This window comes from Rhopalosiphum padi, chromosome 3 (assembly GCF_020882245.1).
Source record: "Rhopalosiphum padi isolate XX-2018 chromosome 3, ASM2088224v1, whole genome shotgun sequence".
Classification (NCBI taxonomy): domain Eukaryota; kingdom Metazoa; phylum Arthropoda; class Insecta; order Hemiptera; family Aphididae; genus Rhopalosiphum; species Rhopalosiphum padi.
Window position 1 is genome coordinate 75,812,687 of NC_083599.1, and position 23,835 is coordinate 75,836,521.

The window sequence follows — 23,835 nt, forward strand, 5'->3', positions numbered from 1 at the left end:
AATGACCGTGTGCAAGTGTATGCACACGATCGGGTAGAACGTGACGTTTATCATCCTATCTGTTTAAAGTCAATTTTATTGTTTTAATTGTTTTGATTTGATGTGTAAATGATCGAATCGAGACGTTCTTTCTATACGGCGTATATGGCTCATAAGACCGCTGTGTCATTGGTGGTGATGGCGGGGAAGATGTTAACGACGTTGTCGCCGATGCTGCTGTATGCATGCGTGCGATGACTTGTTGAGCGCAAGACGACGCTATCAGCTTGCTCGTGCGTGCGTTGAACTCGTCATCGCGTTCATCGGATTCATTGTCTTCGTCGTCGTCGTCGTCGTCGTCGACGGCGAACAAACATCGCTTATGGTCGTCGAACGTTAAGTGATTGCGTATCACGTGGCCTCTAATCCCCTTTGCTCGTATGGTGGTCGCGTTCTCGATGTCATACGCGTAAGATTTAGCACGTAACGCCACAAACTCGTACATTGTGTGCACTCCGGTTTCATCTTTGAACAACCCGGGAATTCTCTTACGCGTCAACGAGTAACACGCATGATCCGGCGGTAGATTAGAGGTATTCGTACGACTCATCAAGTTCGGGTTGTCCGCTAAGACGCTGGTATCTGTGAAGTATAATAATAATAATAATATTAATAATTATTATTTTTCATATTAAGTATGGTGGTATATACGTACCGGTGTCGGTGTACAGCAGAGCAATCTTGTCACCATAATGACGTATGATGATGCCAAAACTTCAAGCATCGATTTACGCGTTGAAATAGAAGCAGCTAATAATTTCCCAGCCAATACAGCCGCCTACTACTTAATCATACACAATCGCATCGTTCAATACAATCCGTTTACGGGGGAAGTGAGAAAACTATAATACAAATACATATTGTATATTATATACCATTTATGTTTTTTCTTTAAAATGTATACTATTATTTTATAATAATAATAATAATAATACTATGTAATATGTGATATACGAATCCAATATTTATAATTAGGTATACTTTATGGATGAATAAACTAATAATATTAATGAATATAATGCGTTTTGTTTTGTTTTTTTCTATAATATAATATAATATAATAGATATTATATTTATAGTAATATTAATAATGTATGATGTATACAAATCGTATTTTATGATAATATGAATAATATATACAACACGAACGTTATGTTATGTGACAATATAATCAATGTTTACAATACACATATATATTATTATGCGTTTAATCAGCTATTTTTCCTATCCTTGACCGACGGGTGAGTGGGAAGCAGCTACACATCAATAGTTTGTATAAGAGAACACCGTCGATCCATTGATCGTCTCGAGTGAAATGGGCTGTAAAAATAATGCACCTTGTATTATAATGTATAATATAATAATATATAATAAAGTAATATATTACTCAATTATCGCCACCGTCACCGCCGCCATCACCGTCAGCATCGTTTATACAGTCTTTGCCGTTTTCATGCATTTTCTTAACCCTTAATTGCATGATTTTTTTTTTCTTGCTGAAAATAAATGTTTTTGATTAATTTGAGTATGGGGAGTTTGTTAAAAATAATTTAAAAATTCCAACTTAAAATCCAAACTTGAAAAGCACAGCTTTTAAGTCCGTTGCACAAATGCAACTATATGCGCACCAACTTTAATTTATTATTATTTCTATTTCCATATGTATATTATTTTTTTAATTTTCATTTTAACAACTTTTATTATTCTTATTCTAACTACAAAAAACTAGTCCAAGGTAGTTCTTTAAATTAATATCTTTTTATTGAGAAAATAAAAAATAAAAACATAAAATCATAATATTATATAACAATGTTATACAATGTGTTAAGTCTTCTAACATTCAATAAAATAATAACAATGACAACCAGTTTTTATAAGTGTAAATATCATTACAAAATAATCAAATAAGTAACATTTAAATAAAATAATATAATAACAACTTATCTTTTTAAATGAAAATATAATTAATACCAATTGGTAAACAAATAATTTAATATTTAAATAAAATAATAATAATGACAACCAGTCTTTATAAATATGATAAAAAAATAATAATACCATAGGTAACAACCAATCTTTGGTATTCTAAATATGAAAATTGAAATAACTATAGATATCAGAGTTAGAACTATTTTATATGATACTAGCTGCGGGTGTGCCTCGGTGTGAGTGTGCCTCGCTGTGAGTGAAACTCGCTTTGAGTGAAACTCGCTTTGAGTGAAACTCGCTGTAAGTGAATACCCTAGGACGGATGGAAGAGCTTGAAAGTGGAAAGTTTTCAAAAAAGGAAGACCTGTCGCTGATTGGTAGTACTGCGAGTCTTCTATCGGGATGAATGATGATAAGGCGGTTGTTGTCGGGAATTGATAAGACGTTCGTGGCGTCGATAATAATATTGTTTATTAAATTATTATTATATATATATGCCTCGATTCCCGGCTTGTGGAAGCCGCCTCCGGCGCCTTCGAGGGGGTCGAGTGAAAATCGGTCCTAGGGAAATTCGGTTGGAAATGGTAGTCGGGTGTCTAGAAATCGGTCACATATATAGTTCAACTCGAGGCTTGCCCGGTTCTTTTTTGAAAGTATAAAAAATAAATAAGTACGAAAAATGGTAATAGAGTGTCTAGCTATCAGTCCTCACTCGATGCAAATCGATACCTGTGCTGGGCAATCCGACTACGGCGGATTGTTATACCTCCTGACGTCGAAAGTCTGATGTTGTATAGTAGGGGACAAAATTTATGTCGAACGTCATATCTTTTGGGAAAATTGATTTATACACAACTAAATAAGTTTGAAAAATGGTAACTAAGTGTCTAGCTATCAGTCGTTAACCGGTGTAATACCGTGTCTTGTCGCATGCCCGGTTCTTTTTTGAATATATATAAAAATTAAATAAGTACGAAAAATGGTAATCGAGTGTCTAGCTATCAGTCCTCATTCGATGCAAATCGATATCTGTGCTGGGCAATCCGCCTACGGCGGATTGTTATACCTCCTGACGTCGAAAGTCTGATGTCGTATAGTAGGGGAAAAAGTTTAAGTCGAACGAAGTGTTATAACGTCCCATCTACGTCCTATTTACTGCGTCGAATGGCAGACTATGTGGGCGCAAATTATGAAATCTGAATTTTTTATTTGCTAAAAATTGAATATACTTTAAGTGTTACCAAACCCCTCAGGTAGGCAATCCGACTGCGTCGGATCGCGGACGATGTGAGCATTATGAGTTATTATAAGTGAAATAATCCACAATACATTTATCACATCAGGTTGTAATTAAATATTAGTGTGCATACCCGATCTATATGACTTTAATAAATATTCCATACGTACACACTACACACATTGTGTTTACATATTATATAATATATATACTATAAATAATATAATATAACATACTCGGTGGTAGTCGATAAGTACTATTACAAAAAACACGTATATTTAACACTCGCAATATTCAAAAAAAAAAAAATAGTACATAAATGTTGAAATACTGCTTTTTATTAGTCGAGTAATAAAAAAAATATACCGACGTCGCCGGCAAAATCATATAAAAATAAAAAAAACATTGGAAAAAAAATGCAAAAAATGACTCGCAGTGTTATTCAAAGCGCCGCCGGGATCGACGCCGGATCGGGATTCGAACTCGTTACACCTGCCTAAATCCTATCCTATCGACTACAGTTTGAGTTGTTAACCGATGTCAAATCCCGAGCACTTAAACCGTTTCCGAACCGTCACCGAATTCGCGTTGTACTCGTTTAATTCGTATTTCATTACACACACACACACACATACACAGACATTCTCGTTGATTTTCTTTAAAATATATTTGTAAATATCTGAAATATCCGTTCGATGTGTATTTTATTCATTATTTATATTTATTATATTATTATATATACGTATTAAACGACTTTTTTCTCACGCCCAATGGCTAATATATCGCCAATATAAAATATCGTAAATCACGCGAACACGGGAAAACTCGGAAAACGCTATAAAATCCGTATAAAAGTGAAATATATAATAATAATAATAATAGTAATAGTATAGTTGTCCAACACATTTTTGATAACCGACCGGACGCGATAACGGCGACCGGAGCGCATTCTTTTTTCCGTTTTAGGAACTGCGGCGAGTACAGCAAGCGCGCTCAAGTGTTTTTCGGGCGAAACGTCACGCGTTTTATAATATAAGATTTGTTGAAACAGTTACTACTTCTAGTAAAACACAAAGCCTTACTGCATTTAGCACAGCTTATGTATGTAATACCTTTACAACCTAAGTATTTGCATTTTTGTCTGCTTTGAGACCACTCAGGCATATGCTGAAAACCATCAAACCTTACATCTATTGGTGTAGTGTTAACATTACGTTGCCTTTTTTTATCTGTTATATTGCCTAATTTGTCTTCTTTAAGTGGTCTACCTCTTTTAGGTGACACTAATTCTCCCATTTGACATAATGAAACAGCCAATTCTTCACGGAAATCTGCCAAACTAGATTGATATTTTTGTCCTTTACTTTCATAAATACGTTTTTGTAATATCCAAGAATTTGTAACGGTTATATCAATTAAATGATAGAACAACCTCATATACCACTTTCTGGATTTTATTGAAATTTTATACCTTCCAATATTGGCATCCAGCAAGTCAACTCCACCCATATGCTTGTTGTAAATACTAACAATATTAGGAAAAGGAACCATTATTGTTTTTTTTTCTTTTTTAGAAAACCTTTTCACATGTTCAACTGGGTTCATAGCTACAAATGTTGAAAGTAAGATTACCAACTTATTATCTTTCCATAAGACTGCTGTAATTTTTTCTTCGTTTACAGTAGCTGTACACTCATACATGGTACCCCTATCCTTAGATTTCATAACAGTATCTGAAGGAAATGGTACATTTTTAAGTCTATTTCTCCTAACAGTTCCTAGACTTTCAATACCTCTACTTTTTAAATAAATCATTAACTGTATTGAAGTATAATAATTGTCATAATACAATTTAAAATTGTTATTTGATGGTATTATACGAGCAAGACGTACAACAACATTTTCACTTGCACCAATATCTGGTTCACAAGGTAAACGTAGATCTGAATTATTCTCTTGCCCACTATAAATTTCCACATTATATGCAAAACCAGAAACACCTGCCATAACAAACAACTTATAATCCCATTTATGTGGTTTCATGGGGATATATTGTTTTAAATAATGTTTAGTTTTAGTAGAACATAATTGCTCATCTATTGACAGACATTCTTCTAGAGGAACTGATTGAAATTTTTATTTAATGTTTCTAGAAGTGGCCTTATACGATAAAGTCTATCATGTCCAGGTCTATTGAATGGAATTAGTTGAGAATTGTCATTAAAATGTAAAAATTGTTTGATTTTTTCAAACACATTTACTGGCATGGTATTTTTTATAACAGTATTACCTATATTTGATGACCAATAGCTACGAATAGACGGATTTTTATGAACAGACATCATAATGGAGATTCCTAAAAATCTTTTAAAGTCAGTTCTATTAATTTTAAATGGTTTTTGAATATTTTTTTGAATACTATATTTTAGAGTTTCTTCACAAATATGGTCAATAAGATCATTATCAAAAAAATAACTAAATATTTGGTAGGGAGAATCCAAGTTTAAAATATCAGTTGTAAGTTCTTCACTACCTAGAAACTGTGAACTTGTGTTATGTTCAAAGGGTATATTTGTCCAATTAACTAATGTAACTGGAGTAAATGGTTTTTGATGGCAATTAGTATTTTCAGATATAGAAACAGTGGGTTGAGTGGTATTTTCAGAAAAATTATTACTATAAGTAGAGGGCAGCAATACATCATTAGTTACATCATGAGGTACAGATGTAACAATAGGATTATTATGATTTAAAGATTCAACAAATACCAAATTTTCATCTATGACAGGTAGTTCTACTTCATTAGAATTTAAATAACCATCCATATCTTCTACAGTTACAAACTCATTTAGTTCATCAAAGTCATTTTCATCAAATTCATCATCAGAATCCACTGGTATTTCAAACAGCGCATAAAGCATTTCTTGTTCAGTAAGACCTTTATGATTCGACATTGTAATATAAAAATATAAAAACTAAAACACGTACAATATTATTTATAAAACTAGTGTCTAGCACAGAACATAATAATGTGTCTAGAAAGTAAAAAATATAGGTAATATAAAACGTTTTGTAATTATAAGCATGTTTTGTAATTATTTTGTAATCAACCAACAAGTGGATAGCGTGTGTAGACAGATAAGAAGTTTGTACGCATATAGTTGCATTCGTGCAACCGGAGCTTATCATGGATTATCAGTGATGTAAAAATACCGTATTTTATTTTTCATTTGTATAATACGTGTATTATACATGTATTATACGTGTATAATACATTAATACAGTATTTTTTAAAATTATTATGGTGCTTATATAATTAATAAATATAGCTATCCGAGTGTGGTACGATCAATACTATTGCAGTTTATTGATGAATAATGATGCATTTTGATTATTAATTTAAGTAATATTAGGTTTTAATATTTGCAATAATTTGAATTAGTGCCTATGTAAGTATTAACTGTGACTACTGGCTAGTGGGCAGTGGCTATATGACTAGCAAGTTGAAAGTCTAGACCCTGAATATTATAGTTCTAAATTCTAATAAATACAAACTTAGATCAAAAAAAGAAAAAAACTTTATTGTAAAACAGTAAAATATAAATTAATAGCAACTTATAGGTAGTTTTATAAAAAAGAACTATACGAATGTTAAATACACACTACGCCACTGCTGTCTACAAGTTTACGATTTATAAATATTTACGATTAGAAACAGTTCTTTATAATCGTGCCTACTGTCTACCAACATAGATTAAATATACTAGTATATTTAATCTATGCTACCAATAACAACAAATGCAAAAACCAAATTACTCGTGCGGTCATGCCATAGAGTAATATTATATTTATAATTATAACTCTATGGGCCGTTCTACGCCGTTATCTCAATGTTAACAATTGAAACATTATGCATTCATAGATATTATTAGAATCTTATGCATTGCATATATTTTATCTTTGTTATTAGCCTATAATTTATCACTATTTTTTTTTTTTTTATACCATTCGTATTTTATTTTTTTGTACATGACGTATAATACGCTCGTATAATACAATATTATACAATTTGTATTATACAATTTACATCACTGTGGATTATCATTGTACCATTTATCGAAAAAACCTAAACGACAGTTGTACAACATAGTTTAGATGTACGATAAGCGATACACATTTTTTGATTATTGATATCACATATATTTTCAATATTATGATTCTCCAAAGTTATCATATATCCATTTGGTCAACGTACAATCACTCATTAGTTTCAGGGAATTATTAAAGTATAAATAAACACTTAACAGTAAACAAATATGATATCAAAATAATCAGAATTATTTGACGAATACAATGGTGTAATCAAACTATACATACCAGTAGTTCTAAGAACAGAAAAAAATAAAAATAATAATGTTGCATGAATGCAACTATATGCAATTAAGGGTTAAACCAACGCTGAGCGAGTTGTTTGTATGCAAACAATTTTATCTGGTTTGTAAAATTGTTTTCATTTTTCGCGACAATGTTCATTGTCGCTAAATCGTTATGGATATTGTGTACGATCGCGATAATTTCTTAACGGTCGATGTTTTTTATTAATAGCATTTTAAAAATTGCAAGTTTTTTTGAAACGTTATACGCAAAAAAAAGGTATTTTGAGTTGTTGTAGTTTTGAACTGGGGCGTTGATATGTGTTATAAATAATAATATGCACTTTAAAACTAAAAATATGGATTCAATATGCATTTAATAGGTAAAAACGTTGAAATATGCAAAATAAAATTAGTGTTATTTTAATAAGAGTGATCTAAATCGGGGACAATTTTCATCAGATTTCAAAAAGCTTATTCCATTACATATATGCATTTGCATATAAATCCGGTCCCTAATTATATCAGTAAATGAACAAGTTGATTGGGTAAATAGGTTACAAATAGTAGAAAAATCCAATGGGTCTCTTAGGTTATGCATTGATCCAATATACTTAAATAAAGCTATTATTAAAGAAATGTATACAATTCCAACGCTTGAAGAATTGGCGCCTAAGTTATCACATAAAACATATTACTCAGTGTTTGACATAAACGATGGTTTCTATCATATTCAGCTAAATGAAGTATCAAGTAAATACTGTTCTTTTAATACTATCTATGGAACATATAGATTCTTGAGAGCTCCTTTTGGATTAAAAAATATACCAGAATTTTTTCAAAAGTTAGTGTACAAATATTTTGGGGATATATCAGGAGTCACAATATATGTTGATGATATATTGATAAGTGCTGATACAATTGAAGAACATGATAATATAGTTAATAAGGTAATACAGAGAGCTAGAGACTATAACATAAAGTTTAATTTTGATAAAATACAATACTGTATACAGGAAGTGAAATACCCGGGAATGATTTTTAACAAAAATGGAATGAAGTCCAACCCTGATAAAATACAAGTTATTAAAGAATTAGAATATCCAATTAACAAACTTGAACTACAACGATTTTTAGGTATAGAACCACTTAGACAGTTATTAAAAAAAGACAATATGCGGGTATGGTCAGAAAAGTGTGCTAATGCAATAGATAGTTTAAAAAATATAATCATAAGTAATAAAGTTTTGGCACCATTTGATGTGAGAGCATCAGTACAAATATATTGTGATGCGTCCAAAAGTGCACTAGGTAGTTGTTTGATACAAAATAATAGACCTGTTTATTTTGCATCGAGATCATTAAATAAGACAGAAATTGAGTATGCACAAATTGAAAAAGAATTACTAGCAATTACATTTTCATGCAAAAAATTTCATAATTATATTTATGGACATGGAGATGTAACAATATATACAGATCATATGCCGTTAACATCAATCATTAATAAAACATAAGTTGAAATACAAAACAACAGGATAAAATGACTAAGGTTAAAACTAATTATTTATAATTTTAATTTAAAATATATACCAGGGAAGAAAAATGTAATAGGAGATTTTTTGTCAAGGTTGAATATTAAAACATGTGAAGAGGAAGATATACAAATGAGAGATATAGTACATACAGTAGGTATAAAGAATGTACAGTTTAGTGATGAGAAGTTAAAACTTTACCAAGAAGAAACAATTAACAATGAGTTGAAATTAATTCATGAATATTATTTTGAGGGGTGGACAAATACAAAAGGTAATGAAAGAAATGAACTTAAGCATTTTGTAAAAATAAAAAATGATATTGAAATATAAGATGGACTGATTTATTATAAAAAAAGGTTAATTGTACCAAAAACATTAAGGAGAGATGTTCTTAAATTATTACATGAAACACATTTAGGTTTTAATAAAACATACATAATAGCTAGTGAATTGTTTTATTGGCCAGCAATAACATCTAAGTTAAAGTCGTTTATAGGGCAATGTAAAATATGTAACATATATTCAAAATCACAAACAAAGAAATCATTGATTATATAACTGAAATACCGTTTATGAAAGTAGGCATTGATATTGCGGAGTATGCAGGAAACAATTTTCTTATACTGGTAGACTATTTATCAAAATGGTTGGAAAAAGAAATGTTAAAAAATAAAACTTCAGCGGAGTGTATCAGTAAAATTAAAAAAATATTTAGTACTCATGGTATACCAGAAATAGTGATTGCAGATAATATGCCTTTTGACTCATATGAGTGTAAACAATTTTCTAAAGAGTGGAACTTTACGTTTAGAACTTCATCACCAAATTATCCAAAAAGTAATGGTCAAAGTGAAAAGGCAGTAGGAACAATTAAAGATATGTTAAAGAAGTGTAAAAATGAGGATATTGTGGACTTTGAATTATTTAAATTAAATTACAATAACAGTCCAGGAGGGTTAAATTTTTCACCAGCACAAATACTAATGATCAGGAGATTGAGAACCAAATTACCATATAAAATGGAAGATTTAAAACCAAAAGTACTGTATAATGAGGCATATAAATTAATTATGAAAGGAAAGGATAAATTAACAAAGTATTACAATAAGACAAGTTTAAATAATAATACAGAATTTATGACAGGAGAAAAGGTATGGATTCAAGATGTAAAAAGTAAATTTTGGAGTGAAGGAAGTATAACACTCAAAACATTACCACTAAGGTCTTACTTAGTTAAAATGGATAAAAATAATAGAGTTATAAATGATATTTTTATAAAAAAGGTAAAAACATTTCAAAGGTTAGACAAGAGAATGAAATTAAAGAAACACACAATGAAAAGAACGAGGAAATAGTGTTAAGGAAATCACAAAGAAAAAAAACGTTCCTGACAGATATGGTTCCAATAATTAAAAATGAATTATTAAAATGATATTACCGAAGATAAGTATCAGTATTATTCTTATTGTTATTATTAATAACTCATTAATATTACTCTATATTTATATAGTTATATGTATTGATATTATTTCTGTTATGTATCAATAATTTATGATTCTGATTATTAATAGGAGTTATTAAAATTATATTATTATTAAAGAGAATTGATGTTTTATGTTAAAATTGATATTATGTTTATAAATGTTCTGATTATTAATAAGAGTTATTAACATTACCTATATATTGTTACTAAGAGAACTGATTTGTTATGTTAACATTTATTATATGTTTATCTGTTACTGTTTTTATTTTATAAAAAAAAAAATGTACAAACATAAATTCATGTTCTGATTATTACTATTGTCATTAATAATATTATATTCTTATGTGTATTTATCAATATATTTTTGTTGTGAAAAAAAAAGAGGTATGTGTGATAAGGCCATATATTGATAATTCACTTTTTATAGGTTATGTTATAATATAGAAAATAATGTGATTTTATATTATTAATTAATTAAGTAATAAAAGTAATAAAATTATAAGTTGTTATACTTAAACAAACATAAATAATCACAATAAAAAACTTTTTTTACTTCTCATTGGGTAAATGATAAATTAAAGGCAGCTGAACATATTTATAAATCTTTGCATGATCCATCTATGTTAATATACTAAACATTTTTAAATTATTTTCTTCCAAAATTCACAATACTAAATAAGATTTTTCAAAGTGATAAACCTGTTTTAGATACACTTCATGGTAGAATATCAGAGTTATACAAAGAATTACTTTATTCATATTATAGATAAGTGATTAATCCCTTTGATGTAGATCCCAACACGTTGTTCATTAAGTTGTATTTAATAGTATATAATAAAAGTATTTGATTTTGAAGATATTATACAAACAATTTTTTATTGTTTAACGTATTATTTTCTTCCTTGAAAATCTTGTATGATTGTATGATGCTATGATCCAAACGAGAACCAAGCGTAGCGAGGTTCGAGTATTTTATTTTTTGGTATGGTACGATAATCTTATTAGAAATACGATAATTCTGACCCAGGTTTACGATAAACCCACTTTTAAAATTTGGCAACACTGCACAACAGTGATATTTTTATTTCTATAATCATTAGCCATTCAACCATTGCCCATTACGACGTGTGTACTGTTAAGTGGCGTTTCGTTTTTCTTACCTTTGTTCGATATATTTTTTAAATATGTCCAAAAATGTATTTGACATATTTAATTTGAAAAAAAAATAATGTTCCGACCACCGATATTAAGCAAGTAATTGATTCTGAATTATTTGAATCATCTAAAGTTTAGATAAGCATAATAAATTGATTATAAGTAATTTGAGAAATTTAGACACAGTCCCTGTTCGCCCATTGCTAAAAGTAAGTATTTTTACTTGTACTTATAATTAAAATATTGAATTATTCAAATAAAATAAGACTATCTACTTGAAGTTGATTCAATATTTTTTATTTTAAAACTGTAGACTTATCCAAAAACTAATTTAGGTTCTCAAAACCAAAGTTTTAATGATAAATACTATTCAAAATATAAATGGATTGAATATAGTATTGTGAATGATGCTATTTTTTGTTTTTGCTGTCGTAATTATTCTACTGGAAAAAGTGTACAAGATGATATGTTTACATTAACTGGGTTTAAAAATTGGAAAAAAGTATGTTTAACCAACTTAATGATAGGTAGCATTGATTTGATTATAAATGCTATATTTATAATCAATGATAGTTGGTACCTATACTTTTTATATTATAATCTGACATGTTCAAGATCTTATAAAATATACTCAATTGAGTAATTGACAATTTAGTTAACTGGGTCAAGAGGGAAAAGGGCAATAAGCAAAGTAAACTTGAAGCACATTTAACTTGTATACACCATTTGTCTTGCATGACTAAGGGCCATTTTATCAATCTCCAGTTAAGATAATTTAATCTTCAGTTAACATTAATCCCTAGTTAAACTAAAAATGTGATTTTATCATCACTCGATTAATATTTTAACCGGACTTTAATCACAAATTAATTAATCCGAGATATTTGATCAGTTAAAGAGTTTAACTAGGGATTAGGTATAATATTATCAGATTATATTATTGACTCGTAGGTATCAGGTATCTTTATAATTAGTATTATTTCAACGTAAGCACCATTTCATTTGAAAAAATACAAAATACCCAATTTGTACTTAAAATTAACTTTAGAAAATAAATAATATGGCTTATTTAAGTAGCAGCAGTAATAGTAGTGACAATAGTACTAATGAAGAAATTGAGTTTTTGGGTTATATGAATCAAAACTTTAACATAACTCGAAGACCATATTTATTGTCAATAAGAGTAGACCATTTAAATAAATGGGACGATCAAGATTTTTTTGCCAGGTTCCGTTTAAGTAAAAATACATTTAAAATTGTATTGGAAATGGTTCAACTGGAAGTTACAACTGTTACCCAAAGGTAAAAAAAAATAACACATACATTTCCCTGACAACTCCATTTTTGAATTTCAATATCAAACTTGGTACATAGAAAACGAGATACTTACACTTTATCGCTCATCTCTATAAATATCTTTAAATTTTGTTGGTGGAACATTAAACTAGAATAATGGATCATAAATTCCTATAACTTACAATTTTTTAACTCGTGTTTAAAAAAAAACAGAAAAGTTGAAAATTTTAATTATTGTCTATAAATAGCTAAAAAAAAAATAAAAATATAACAATAAAAATTATTTTAAACAATAAATTAATTAAGTGGTAATCTAAATATAGAAAAAAAGATAATGCACAACAAATTAAAATGATAATAGAAAACATTCTACTAATCTGAAGTTGAAAACATGTTTGAGTTAATGTGCTACTAACTTCAATTGATAGTAAATTAATCTTCAGTTTATAAAACTCAGTTTACTTAACCTCAGATTAAATTTAATTGATAAAATGAAAATTATTTTAATTATCAGTTAATCTAAACTCGAGATTAGTTAAACGATTATTTATAACTGATTGATAAAATGGCACTAAATGGGAACAACATATTAAGACTAAGTCGTCGAGTAGCATTCATGAACAACTATCTTCAAGCCATAAATTGATTGTTGATAAGAATAGAAAATATATAAAAACTCTTATTGAAATAACCTTATTTTTGGGAAACCAAGGACTGCCTTTCAGAGGGCATGATGAATCTAAACTTTCTTCAAATAAAGGTGAGTAGTTTCATTTAAGAAAATAATGGACCCCAAAAGGGGGGGTATTTAGAAATGTCTTATGGGGAGGGGGGGCACAAACAAAAAGTTCAAATTAGCGTACATGGGGCGTAGAGTTATAAAATATCTCATATTTTTCATCACTCATAACAAAATAATGTTAATATTACATACTTGGGGCGATTACGGCTTTGTCTATTATGTTCCTACGATTTAATTGACATTTAGATATAAAAATATTTTTTTGTTTCATTTACTCACCTTTACAAACTTTGAATCCATTACGTGAGAATTGTTGAAGGGACATGTTGATAGACTTTTCTATGAAACAAAAACTAACCATATAGGTCATTGTGCAGCATTTGACGACTCAATGCAGTAACTATGTGTAAAATTAGATATTGTGAAGGTGAAACACATGTGTATTTTTTAAAATATAAGGTACATTTATTTTTGTTGTAAAAAAAAAAATTGTTTCACAGTTTCATAATAATATATAAAAATTTTCATTTAAATAAAAGTAATATTATCATTTAATTAATTCTGTATATAAGCATTTTTTTTTATATGAGAAATTATAATATATCATATTATATATTTTATATCGCTGTTACTTTTGATTTTAAACAATTGATTTTATTTTTATAAATGCAATATTACTATAAGAAAAATAATTATGTTTTAAATCTATTCTTGATTCGTTTTTTTTTTTTTTTTTTTTTTAAATTGTATTATTTTACTATTTCTTTCAAAATTATTCAGTTATTCTTCAATTTTTATTATTTTTTTTTTTATCATTAATTTATAAATGCTTTTGTTATTTTTTTGTTCTAGTGAAAAAACTGTTAGTTTATTTTGTATTTTATATACCTATTTGAATTGTTTAATTACATTTTATTTCTGAACTTAATAATGTTATTGTCATATAATATTTATCCACAGTTGTGATGTCCATTGTAATGGACAACCCTCCCATATTGCCAAACATTTTTAAAATATCTTCAACTTTTTTTTTAGGTTTACAATATCCTAAAAACTAGATTTCTTGATTTAAATATCTTTTTTATTGACCATTTTATAGTTTGGGACTAAAAAGATTAAGCAGGAACACTAGAAACTAAATTTTATTTCTATATTAATTTTTGGTTTTTATTGTATTTTAATTCTCATAAAAATTTTTATTTAACTGTAATAGATGTATACAGATATTGTCAAACAGAAATAATTTTTTTATTTTATTTTATGAAATTTATAATTTTATTAATCAAGTCGTGATCTTTTTTAACAGAATCAGTTCTGTTAAAAAATATGCAATATAATCCACTAATAAATAAAAATAAAAAATTACAAACATTCAATCATTCTATGCAATATTTGAATAGAAAATTAATTATATATACACTTAGTATTTAGTTTTTAATTAAATATGTATTGAAAATAAATATTCTAATATATTTCCACTTAAATACAAAATGTACAGCGATGTTTTTTATGACCTTAATATATATATGATACATAAATACATAAAGTATGTGTAAAAATTACTAAATCACTGCAAGTCAAATTATTATTTATAATTGTCCACTTAACTTAGTACTGAAGTACTTTACTACATACTTGTTTGTACAAAAAATGTTTTCTATAACAGTCACAATATACGGACAGTGATTTTTTATGACATATAATGTTTATACATATTTTTCACCACAAAGAGGGAACTTACAAAACAATATGTAACAGTAGTGGTTATATTAACATACAATCAATAACACAAAGAACTTACAGATCGTAATGTCGTGCCAGAGGTTCTTATTGTGTACATACTTGTCAATTTTGAACTCTCTGATAAAAAACATACAAAATAATAAAGCATAACACCAATGCTATTCATTTTATTGATGTGTGATTGTGTGAATGTATTACTTACATAAACACTAGATCTATCGATCTATATTGTAAATTAACTATTTTTTCTCAAAGTTTTCACTTTTGTCCAAGTAAATACATCTGTAATAACAATTCTTGTACTAATTCAAATACAATAGTAAGAACCTTTTATACAACAGTTAAAAGTGGATATTCAACACAGAATCAATATAAATAATTATTTTGTGTAGTATAAATATATTTTGACTTCATATTAGGTAAGTGTATGATGAATGATTAGTACAAACAAATTCTAAGTGTATAACAATCAATTTTAAATTAAATAAACAATGTAAACATTTCAAAACTCAATACAAATTTAAAGCTTTTGTATGACACATAAAACAGATCATTTGACTAACATACTTATTAAAAAATTGAAGTTATCTTATCACTATAAGGTTTTATAATTTAAACTTGTAATTATTATTTCTATATGACTAACTACTTTTAAGTTGGTATTAAAAACAATTAGCTCGTCTTAAATAAATACATGTTTTATCATCGGTTATATATTTTAACATTCTTATTAAAACAAATAACAAATTGGGACAAATATTTCAAGGACGAATTCATTAATTGAAATATCAATTATGATTTGTTAACTTACTGGTGGTTCAAAATTACTCCTAAGTCATAACTTTAATGGCTAATATCCAAAAATAAGTTGTTAGAACTTTTCACATGTCATAGCTTATACAGTTTCAATTTATTAATTGTATTTACTGATAATTGGGCGATCAATATTAGGGCATAAGTATGTGATAATACATTAACAAAATTCAAAAATAATTTAAGAAAACAAGTATGCAATATGTAAACAAATTTATAACTGAGTCCTCTAAGTAAGGTGGCTATCACGAGGTCAAGTGTTTAATTGAGTTATTGAATTGAAAGAAGAATTAGAATTATTTTTTGAAAAAGAAAATCTCCCAGTATACAAACATTTTTTTTGAAATGAAAACTGGTGTTATATTTTGGCATACTTGGCTGATATATTTAAAAAACTAAATGATCTGAATGCGTTAATGCAAGGACGTCAGGAAACAATAATTTCTTCGACGAACAAAATCAGAGGGTTCAAAAACAAAATTGTATTTTGGAAATCTTCAATAATTAAAGGGGATTTTTCAATTTTCCAACATTTTCAAAATTAACGATAGTTAAATCCAATATCAAATAAGTACAACAACTTATAATTGAACATCTTATATTACTCGAAGAAAAAATTGAACATTATTTTCCATCGTTGACAACATCTGCAGATTGGGTGGTGTTGCCATTTGATTTTACAGACAATATGAATGAACTTGATCTTACTAATGACGAAAAGAATGAATTCATTGATATGTGTTCTAGTTCTACTATCCGAATATTATTTAATAGTCAGAAAAGTAACATAGGTTCCTTCTGGTTAAATTTAGCTTCAGAATATCAATCTATTTCTCAGAAAGCGATACTATTGTTATTACCATTTTCTACATCATATCTTTGTGAACAGGCATTTTCTGCTCTGAACAATATAAAAACAAGTAGTAGAAATCGTTTGAAAAATGTTGAACCTGATTTGTGTCTTGCTGTTTCAACTGTTTCACCCCAAATAGAGGAATTGTGTAAAAAATATCAGTCTCAAATATCACATTAAATTTGTATCATATAAAACAAAATTAATTTATTATTTATAATTTATTAAGTTTCAGATTATAATTTTTTTTTGTTTTAATTTACATTATATTTAAGTTTCAAATTATTTTTTATTTTTTTTTATCAAAATTAATGAATACAAATATTGGAGTTTCAAAATATTACTGTAGTTTGTATTTCTACAACTCCTATTTAATAAAAGTATCTTGTGAATATTATAATTAGATAATGTCAAAAATACAAAAAAAGCATTTTTTAGAACAATGACACAATTGTGATTTTTTTTATTAATTATTTATTTGTGTGCCGTGATTTTTTTTAAAATGATCAAGTGCGCCGTTAGGTAAAAATGGTTGGGAATCCCTGCATTAGACGGTGATCATTGTCTATTGTTGACACTTGACGACGCGTATTTGTAGAACCCTTTTAGACGACGATCGTTGTTTATCGTTGACTGTACGTTAGATGTTGAACATTATCTATTGTTAGCGGGTCGAATTGTATAACCCATGTTGTAAGGAGAATTATGGGTTCGTACCCAATCTTTAGAAACATAACAACTATATCTCCCAGAAAAAATGTCACCCAAAATAATCGGACTATAATACGGATCACGGATTTATCATAGTAAATGACCAAATAATATTTTACTATACCATAGTTTTAAATATTACCACTACCCTAAGAATGCTTGACCTCAACGGATGCTCAGCACCTGGGTCTGTCAAGTGCCTAACTCGGTGATTTTTTTAAAGTGTTTTATTATTTTTATTGTAACAAGTATTCTTGTTGTATTTTAATTTAAATAAATAAAATATATAATATGCTTAACTGTGGTAAGTGTCCATCGGTTTTTAACCGCAAGGATAATTTGGATAAACATGTAAAAACGCATGAAGGGCGCATTCCTTGCTCAATGTGTAAATCAAATTTTAGTGACAAGTCCAACTTATCACGTCATAAGAAAAACATTCATGGTATGTACAGTACATTACAAATAGTATATGTATATTTTTTTTTTACAAGTTAATTTAATTTTAATAACCATTTATTTTATTTTACTATTTATTTAAGGTAAATCTAATCGTCACACACTTCAATGTACAGAGGTAATGGACGCCTCACAAGTCAGAGAGTCAGACAACCAAGTCAAACTTTCTAGCCACTAGCATCAAAATAAATCTGGGTACATAGAAATTGCACCACAAGTATTTGTGGAGGACACTCCAGCTGGTCCGTCTAATAGCCACCATGTCATGCGAAGTACTACTATTCCACCTGTACAAACAAATGAGCAGTGGTATGATGATAAATTAAGTGACGATATATGCTTGGAAGTTACGAAAAATGTCGAGAATGCTGGGCTATGCGATGAGCAAGGTAAGATTTATATTAATATTTAAGATATAGAAGTGAGGAAGATTAATTAGGTTTTTTTTTTTTTAAATTATTTAGATTTTTGTATAACTGAGAAAGGGGGTAAGCGTACGCGTGTAGATAGCACAAAAAATCCAAAAAAAAGCGAATGGAGTTAGTTCAGAAGGCGGGTTTTAAAGAAATAAGTTCTTCACGTAGTAGAATAGTAGTAAATTATTTCGTTAAAAATTTACAGAATATAAATGATTATATAACTTTTCTCGCTTCAATTAAATCGGATTTAAATACAATTTTAAAATAAGCGGTACAAAAAAATCCTATTAAATTCAGTTTAAAACTGGAAGCAACATACCACAGGGTCAACGACGAAATGTCGTCCGAGAATAGATCGTTTAAAACATAAGCCAGGGCGATTTTCGTAGATTCTAATATAGCTGATTTTGTAGAACAGGCATTTATTAAGTTATTAGAGGAGGAGGAAGTATATGTAGCACGCGGTAGCGGCTTTACGCTGCAATGCATCGACGGCATTTTATTGAGTATATACAGGCAGTGTCGGCCTGGCATACCAAAGGCCCATGGATCAGTTTTTTTAAGGGGCCCCCAAAAAATGTACACTGTATTTTGTTGAAACATTATTTTAAGATACTTCTTTAAATATAGGTACTTTACATTTTTTCCAATATAGATCATATTATATAATACCTATATATCATAATCATGATTCATGAGTTAAATTAAATATAAAAGCAATTTTACAACTAATTATTTTTGAAATACCTACCTAGTAAGAATGTTTTAAATAATAAAACACAATTTTTAAATAAGTAATTTTTTTAATTTATTAGATGAATAAGCTATTGTTTCAATTAATTTTTGAGTATCAATGGCTACCTATATTCTTTTCTATAGCCATCAACATTAATGGAGTAAGGTGGTTTTGGTGTAACGTTGAGCGAAGTTTTGTTTTTATACATTTAAGCTTTGAAAATACTCTTTCACAAGTTGTTTGTGTTGATGGCAACAACAAAGCAAACTTATATATGACAAATAAATTTGAAAATAAATTTGACTGGCATGATAATTCCCGTACAATTAAAAATGCACAGTGAATACATTTGTTACATTTATTGCAATTTACTGATTTTGATATTTCATCATTATCTTCATCACTCGCATCTTTATTTCTTAAAAGTATCTTATTTTCTGAATCACAATCGGTAGTATATTTAGGTATTTGTGGTATAAAGTTTTCATATTGACTGGAAAATTGTTTCAATTCTGTTAAGATTACTTCATGATTCAGTCCAGATATTTTACATAAAGTACTCAAAGCTGATACAGGCAATAATTCAATGTTGTTAAATACTGCAAAACTTCTAGGGTCCAACCAGTTCAAGTCTTTTAATAAATTTTCATTTTTCATGAATCGTGTTAATGGTCGATGGGTGCGAGAAAAACATTATTTAATATTTATAAATAAATAATAATAACATTATAATAATAATATTATATTAACACGAAGCCGACGCGATGGAAATCATTCATTTAAAAATAAACTATGAAACTATTGAAACGTTTGAAGCTACAAAACAATAAAAAATAATTATTAATAACACAGAAATGAAATTACGAAAACTAAAATTATATTTCTATTATAAAATTTAAACTTAGAAAACATATCCATAATTTATAAGCTATATAAGAAATAAGAATAATATTGTTTAAGTTACTTTCAAGAGTAAATGTCATACCTTCATCATTATTATATATTTATATATTATACAGATATTATAGACTATAGTAGGTATTGTAAATTAATACATAATACATTTTTTTCTATGCAATATTTGTATGATTGCTGAATCCAACATCGGGGCACCGGGGCCTCTGCAGGCTGCAGGGTCGGGCAAACAGGGTCCTCGTGGTCTCGTCCAAAATAAGGATAAAACCTAACTTAACTTGCAGTAGCGCAATTGATCCAAATAAACCTCCTCTAACTTGTACAAAGCCTAACCTAACCTATGGGAAAGCATCTGATTATTGAATCAATTTTCAATTTTTTGGGCCTCTGAAGAAAAATTGCTCCTATAACGGCTGAACAAAATTGACGACAATAAAAAAAAAAATAAAAAAAAAAAGGAGAGGGGCCCCGGCCGCATTCGCGGCCCAGCGGCCATGGCCAGGCCGACACTGTATACAGGTAAGTCCTATGGTAAGGGGTTCTTATTCAGTTTTCCCCGAGCGTAAGGGTGATAATGATGATGATGATGACGAAAATAATTATGAGAGTGAAGAAGAAGAAAATAATTTAAATAGATTTAACATACAAAATGATGGTGAAGTAACGGGTGACAATGCGGGTGAGAATGTTATTAATAATGAAAGTGAAAGTGAAAGTGATGGAAACGATGACGAGGAAAATGACGATGAAGATGATGTAGCTAAATTTTTGACGAAAATTGGTACATCATATATAGCGTTGCCGAGTAGTATTCAAAAACAGGGGACGATTAACCCACGGAAATGCGATAACAATTGTTTTAAATGGAATGTTCTGGGAAAACATGTCACCGGTAGAAATAAATGTCGTATCGCTAGTAACTACCACCAACACGCGGGAAAATATAACTTTAAAGGTTATCATCTCCAGCACCGCTGTGTGAAGTAAGAATTTTTGAACGTAATAATCCTATTGTCAGCATAAATGTTAACGGGTTAGAAAAATAATGAACCGCCACTTAAAAACATTTACCGTGTTTCCACTCAAAATCGTCGAAGAAGAGAAAGTGGATCATTTCGATCTACTTTTTATAACTGAGGGTGATATTTTCCATTACATTTATATAAGTAATTTCTCACGTCTTATTCGTTCGCAATCATCGGGACATAATGAAAGTTGAGTGTTCTGTAAACGGTGTTTCACATCATTCGACGATAGGACACGTAATATGGAAAGGACGAACAAGCAGGGCTTGAGGCGCATTTAAAAATTTGTGGGGTGCATAAAGCGATTTTACCCATTATGCCTGACAAAGAAACATCCTAGACTTCAAGTCATGGGGGAATTACCGTAAAACACCCCATAGTGGTATATGGATTTCGAAGCACTATTAGTGAAAAGCGATGAGAGAAGGGAGGATAATACGATCGTAATACAAAAATATAATGCCATGAGTCACGGTTTCGTGGTGAAGGCGAGTGAGGACGTTCCGCTAGAGCTATTGGAAGAATATGATATTTCTTTATCACCAGTAATTTATCGAGGGAGTGAGGAAGCTGAAGACGTAGCGAGGCATTTTGTGGAAGCAATCGTTGAAGTAGGAAGAAAGGTGGAGAAATTACTCAAAACCAATAAAACCATAATAATGAGCGAGACGGAGGAAAAATTATTTAAAAAATGTAATTTGTGTAAATGCTATTTAACTGAACATGATAAAGTTAGAGATCATTGTCATTTGAGCGGAAAATTTAGGCAGACACTTTGTTTTAAATGCAATCTAACGTTAAAACAACCTAAATTTGTACCACGTTTTTTTCATAATTTAAGTAATTACGACTCTAATTTCATTATCACTGAACTCGCTTATGACTCTAAGACTATTTCTGTTAATCCAAATAGTGAGGAGAAATTTATATCTTTTTCAAAATATTTAAGTAGTACCTTCACTATTCGGTTTATCGATACAATGAGGTTCATGGCGTCGTACTTAGAAAGATTGGCTGAAAATCTCGTGACACCGGATCTAGAAAAATTTCGTGAGACGGGGAAACATTTTTTCGACGGGTATATGTCGCTCGTCACTCGGAAGGGGGTGTATCCATACGAGTATACAGATAGTTGGAGAAAATTAGACGAGGATAGGTTACCGAAAAAAGAAGATTTTTATAGTACGCTAAAGGAGAGCGATATTGAAGAAGACGAGTATATCCATGCTGCGGAGGTATGGCGACACTTTGGTTGTTCGACACTAGGAGAATATTCAGATCTTTACTTAAAAATCGATGTGCTATTGATCGCCGACGTTTTTGAAACCTTTCGGGATGTATGCTTGACAGTTTATACCATAGACTCCGCATATTACTACACAACCCCTGGAATGTCTTTTGATTGCATGTTGAAGAAGACTATGGTAAAATTGGAGCTATTGACAGACTATGAGATGTTGTTAATGTTTGAAAAAAGGTAAAAACAAAAAAAATGTATAAGTTTTATTTATTTATTTTTTTATTTTATAATAATTCTAATTCTATAGGTATTCGTCGGCGATTGGTGCAGGCTAGTAAGCGTATCATGAGAAAGTCCACGATTATGATGTTGAGAAAGAAAAATCGTGGTTGGTTTACCAAGATTGTAAGCATAAATGTTTAATATAATAATTAATATTATTTTTTTCTATTTTATTAATTTCTATCTTTTAAATATTCATAGGTAATAATCTGTATGGTTATTTGATGGGAGAATATATGCCAATTGGTGGTTTTGAATGGGTTAAACTGTTACTTATGGGGTTGAATGATTTGAACGATACTTCCCCAATAGGAAGGATTTATGAAGTGGATATAGTATACCCAAAGGAATTACATGATAGACATAAAGACCTACCTTTACTTCTCAAAACGCAATAACTGCAGGCTCGAAAGTTCAAAAACTGATGGCGACTATAGAGTCGAAAAAAAACTATATAATCCATTACAGCAAGCTATTAAAAACGGTTTAATAGTTGAAAAAGTAACAATATTTTTTAAAAATAAACAAATAACATATGTTTTATAGTATTTTTATAGGCGCATAGAGTTGTACAATTCAAGCAGTCTCCATGGTTAGCCAAGTATATTACCATGAATACCGAGATGAGGAAGAAAGCAAAAAATACCTTTTAGTGGGAGTTCTTCAAACTCATGAACAACTCTGTCTTTGGTATGTTACTTAATAAAAGTTTAAAAGTTTGACATTTTTTTTTTGAAAAAAAAACTGTTTATCTATTATTGTTTAATAGGAAATACGATAGAATCTATGAGGAGGAGGATGAAAATGGAGTTAGTGGTGGGTGTTAGACGTTTACAAAAACTGGTCA

The 23,835-nt window shown here is 29.1% G+C and overlaps 1 protein-coding gene across 1 annotated transcript; it reads left to right on the forward strand.

Moving 5' to 3' along the window:
- The first annotated feature begins 21,930 nt into the window (after positions 1-21,930).
- LOC132925735 (uncharacterized) lies at positions 21,931-23,386 on the forward strand. Its single transcript, XM_060990104.1, has 3 exons — positions 21,931-22,943; positions 23,014-23,036; positions 23,190-23,386. The coding sequence occupies exons 1-3, from the start codon at positions 21,931-21,933 to the stop codon at positions 23,384-23,386; spliced, it is 1,233 nt and encodes a 410-aa protein (XP_060846087.1).
- The last annotated feature ends 449 nt before the right edge of the window (positions 23,387-23,835 follow it).

Coding starts and splice junctions, on each gene's coding strand:
- LOC132925735 (XM_060990104.1), top strand. CDS start 21,931: ATGAGTCACGGTTTCGTGGTGAAGGCGAGTGAGGACGTTCCGCTAGAG. Junction 22,944..23,013: donor TTGTTAATGTTTGAAAAAAG/GTAAAAACAAAA, acceptor CTAATTCTATAG/GTATTCGTCGGCGATTGGTG. Junction 23,037..23,189: donor TTCGTCGGCGATTGGTGCAG/GCTAGTAAGCGT, acceptor AAATATTCATAG/GTAATAATCTGTATGGTTAT.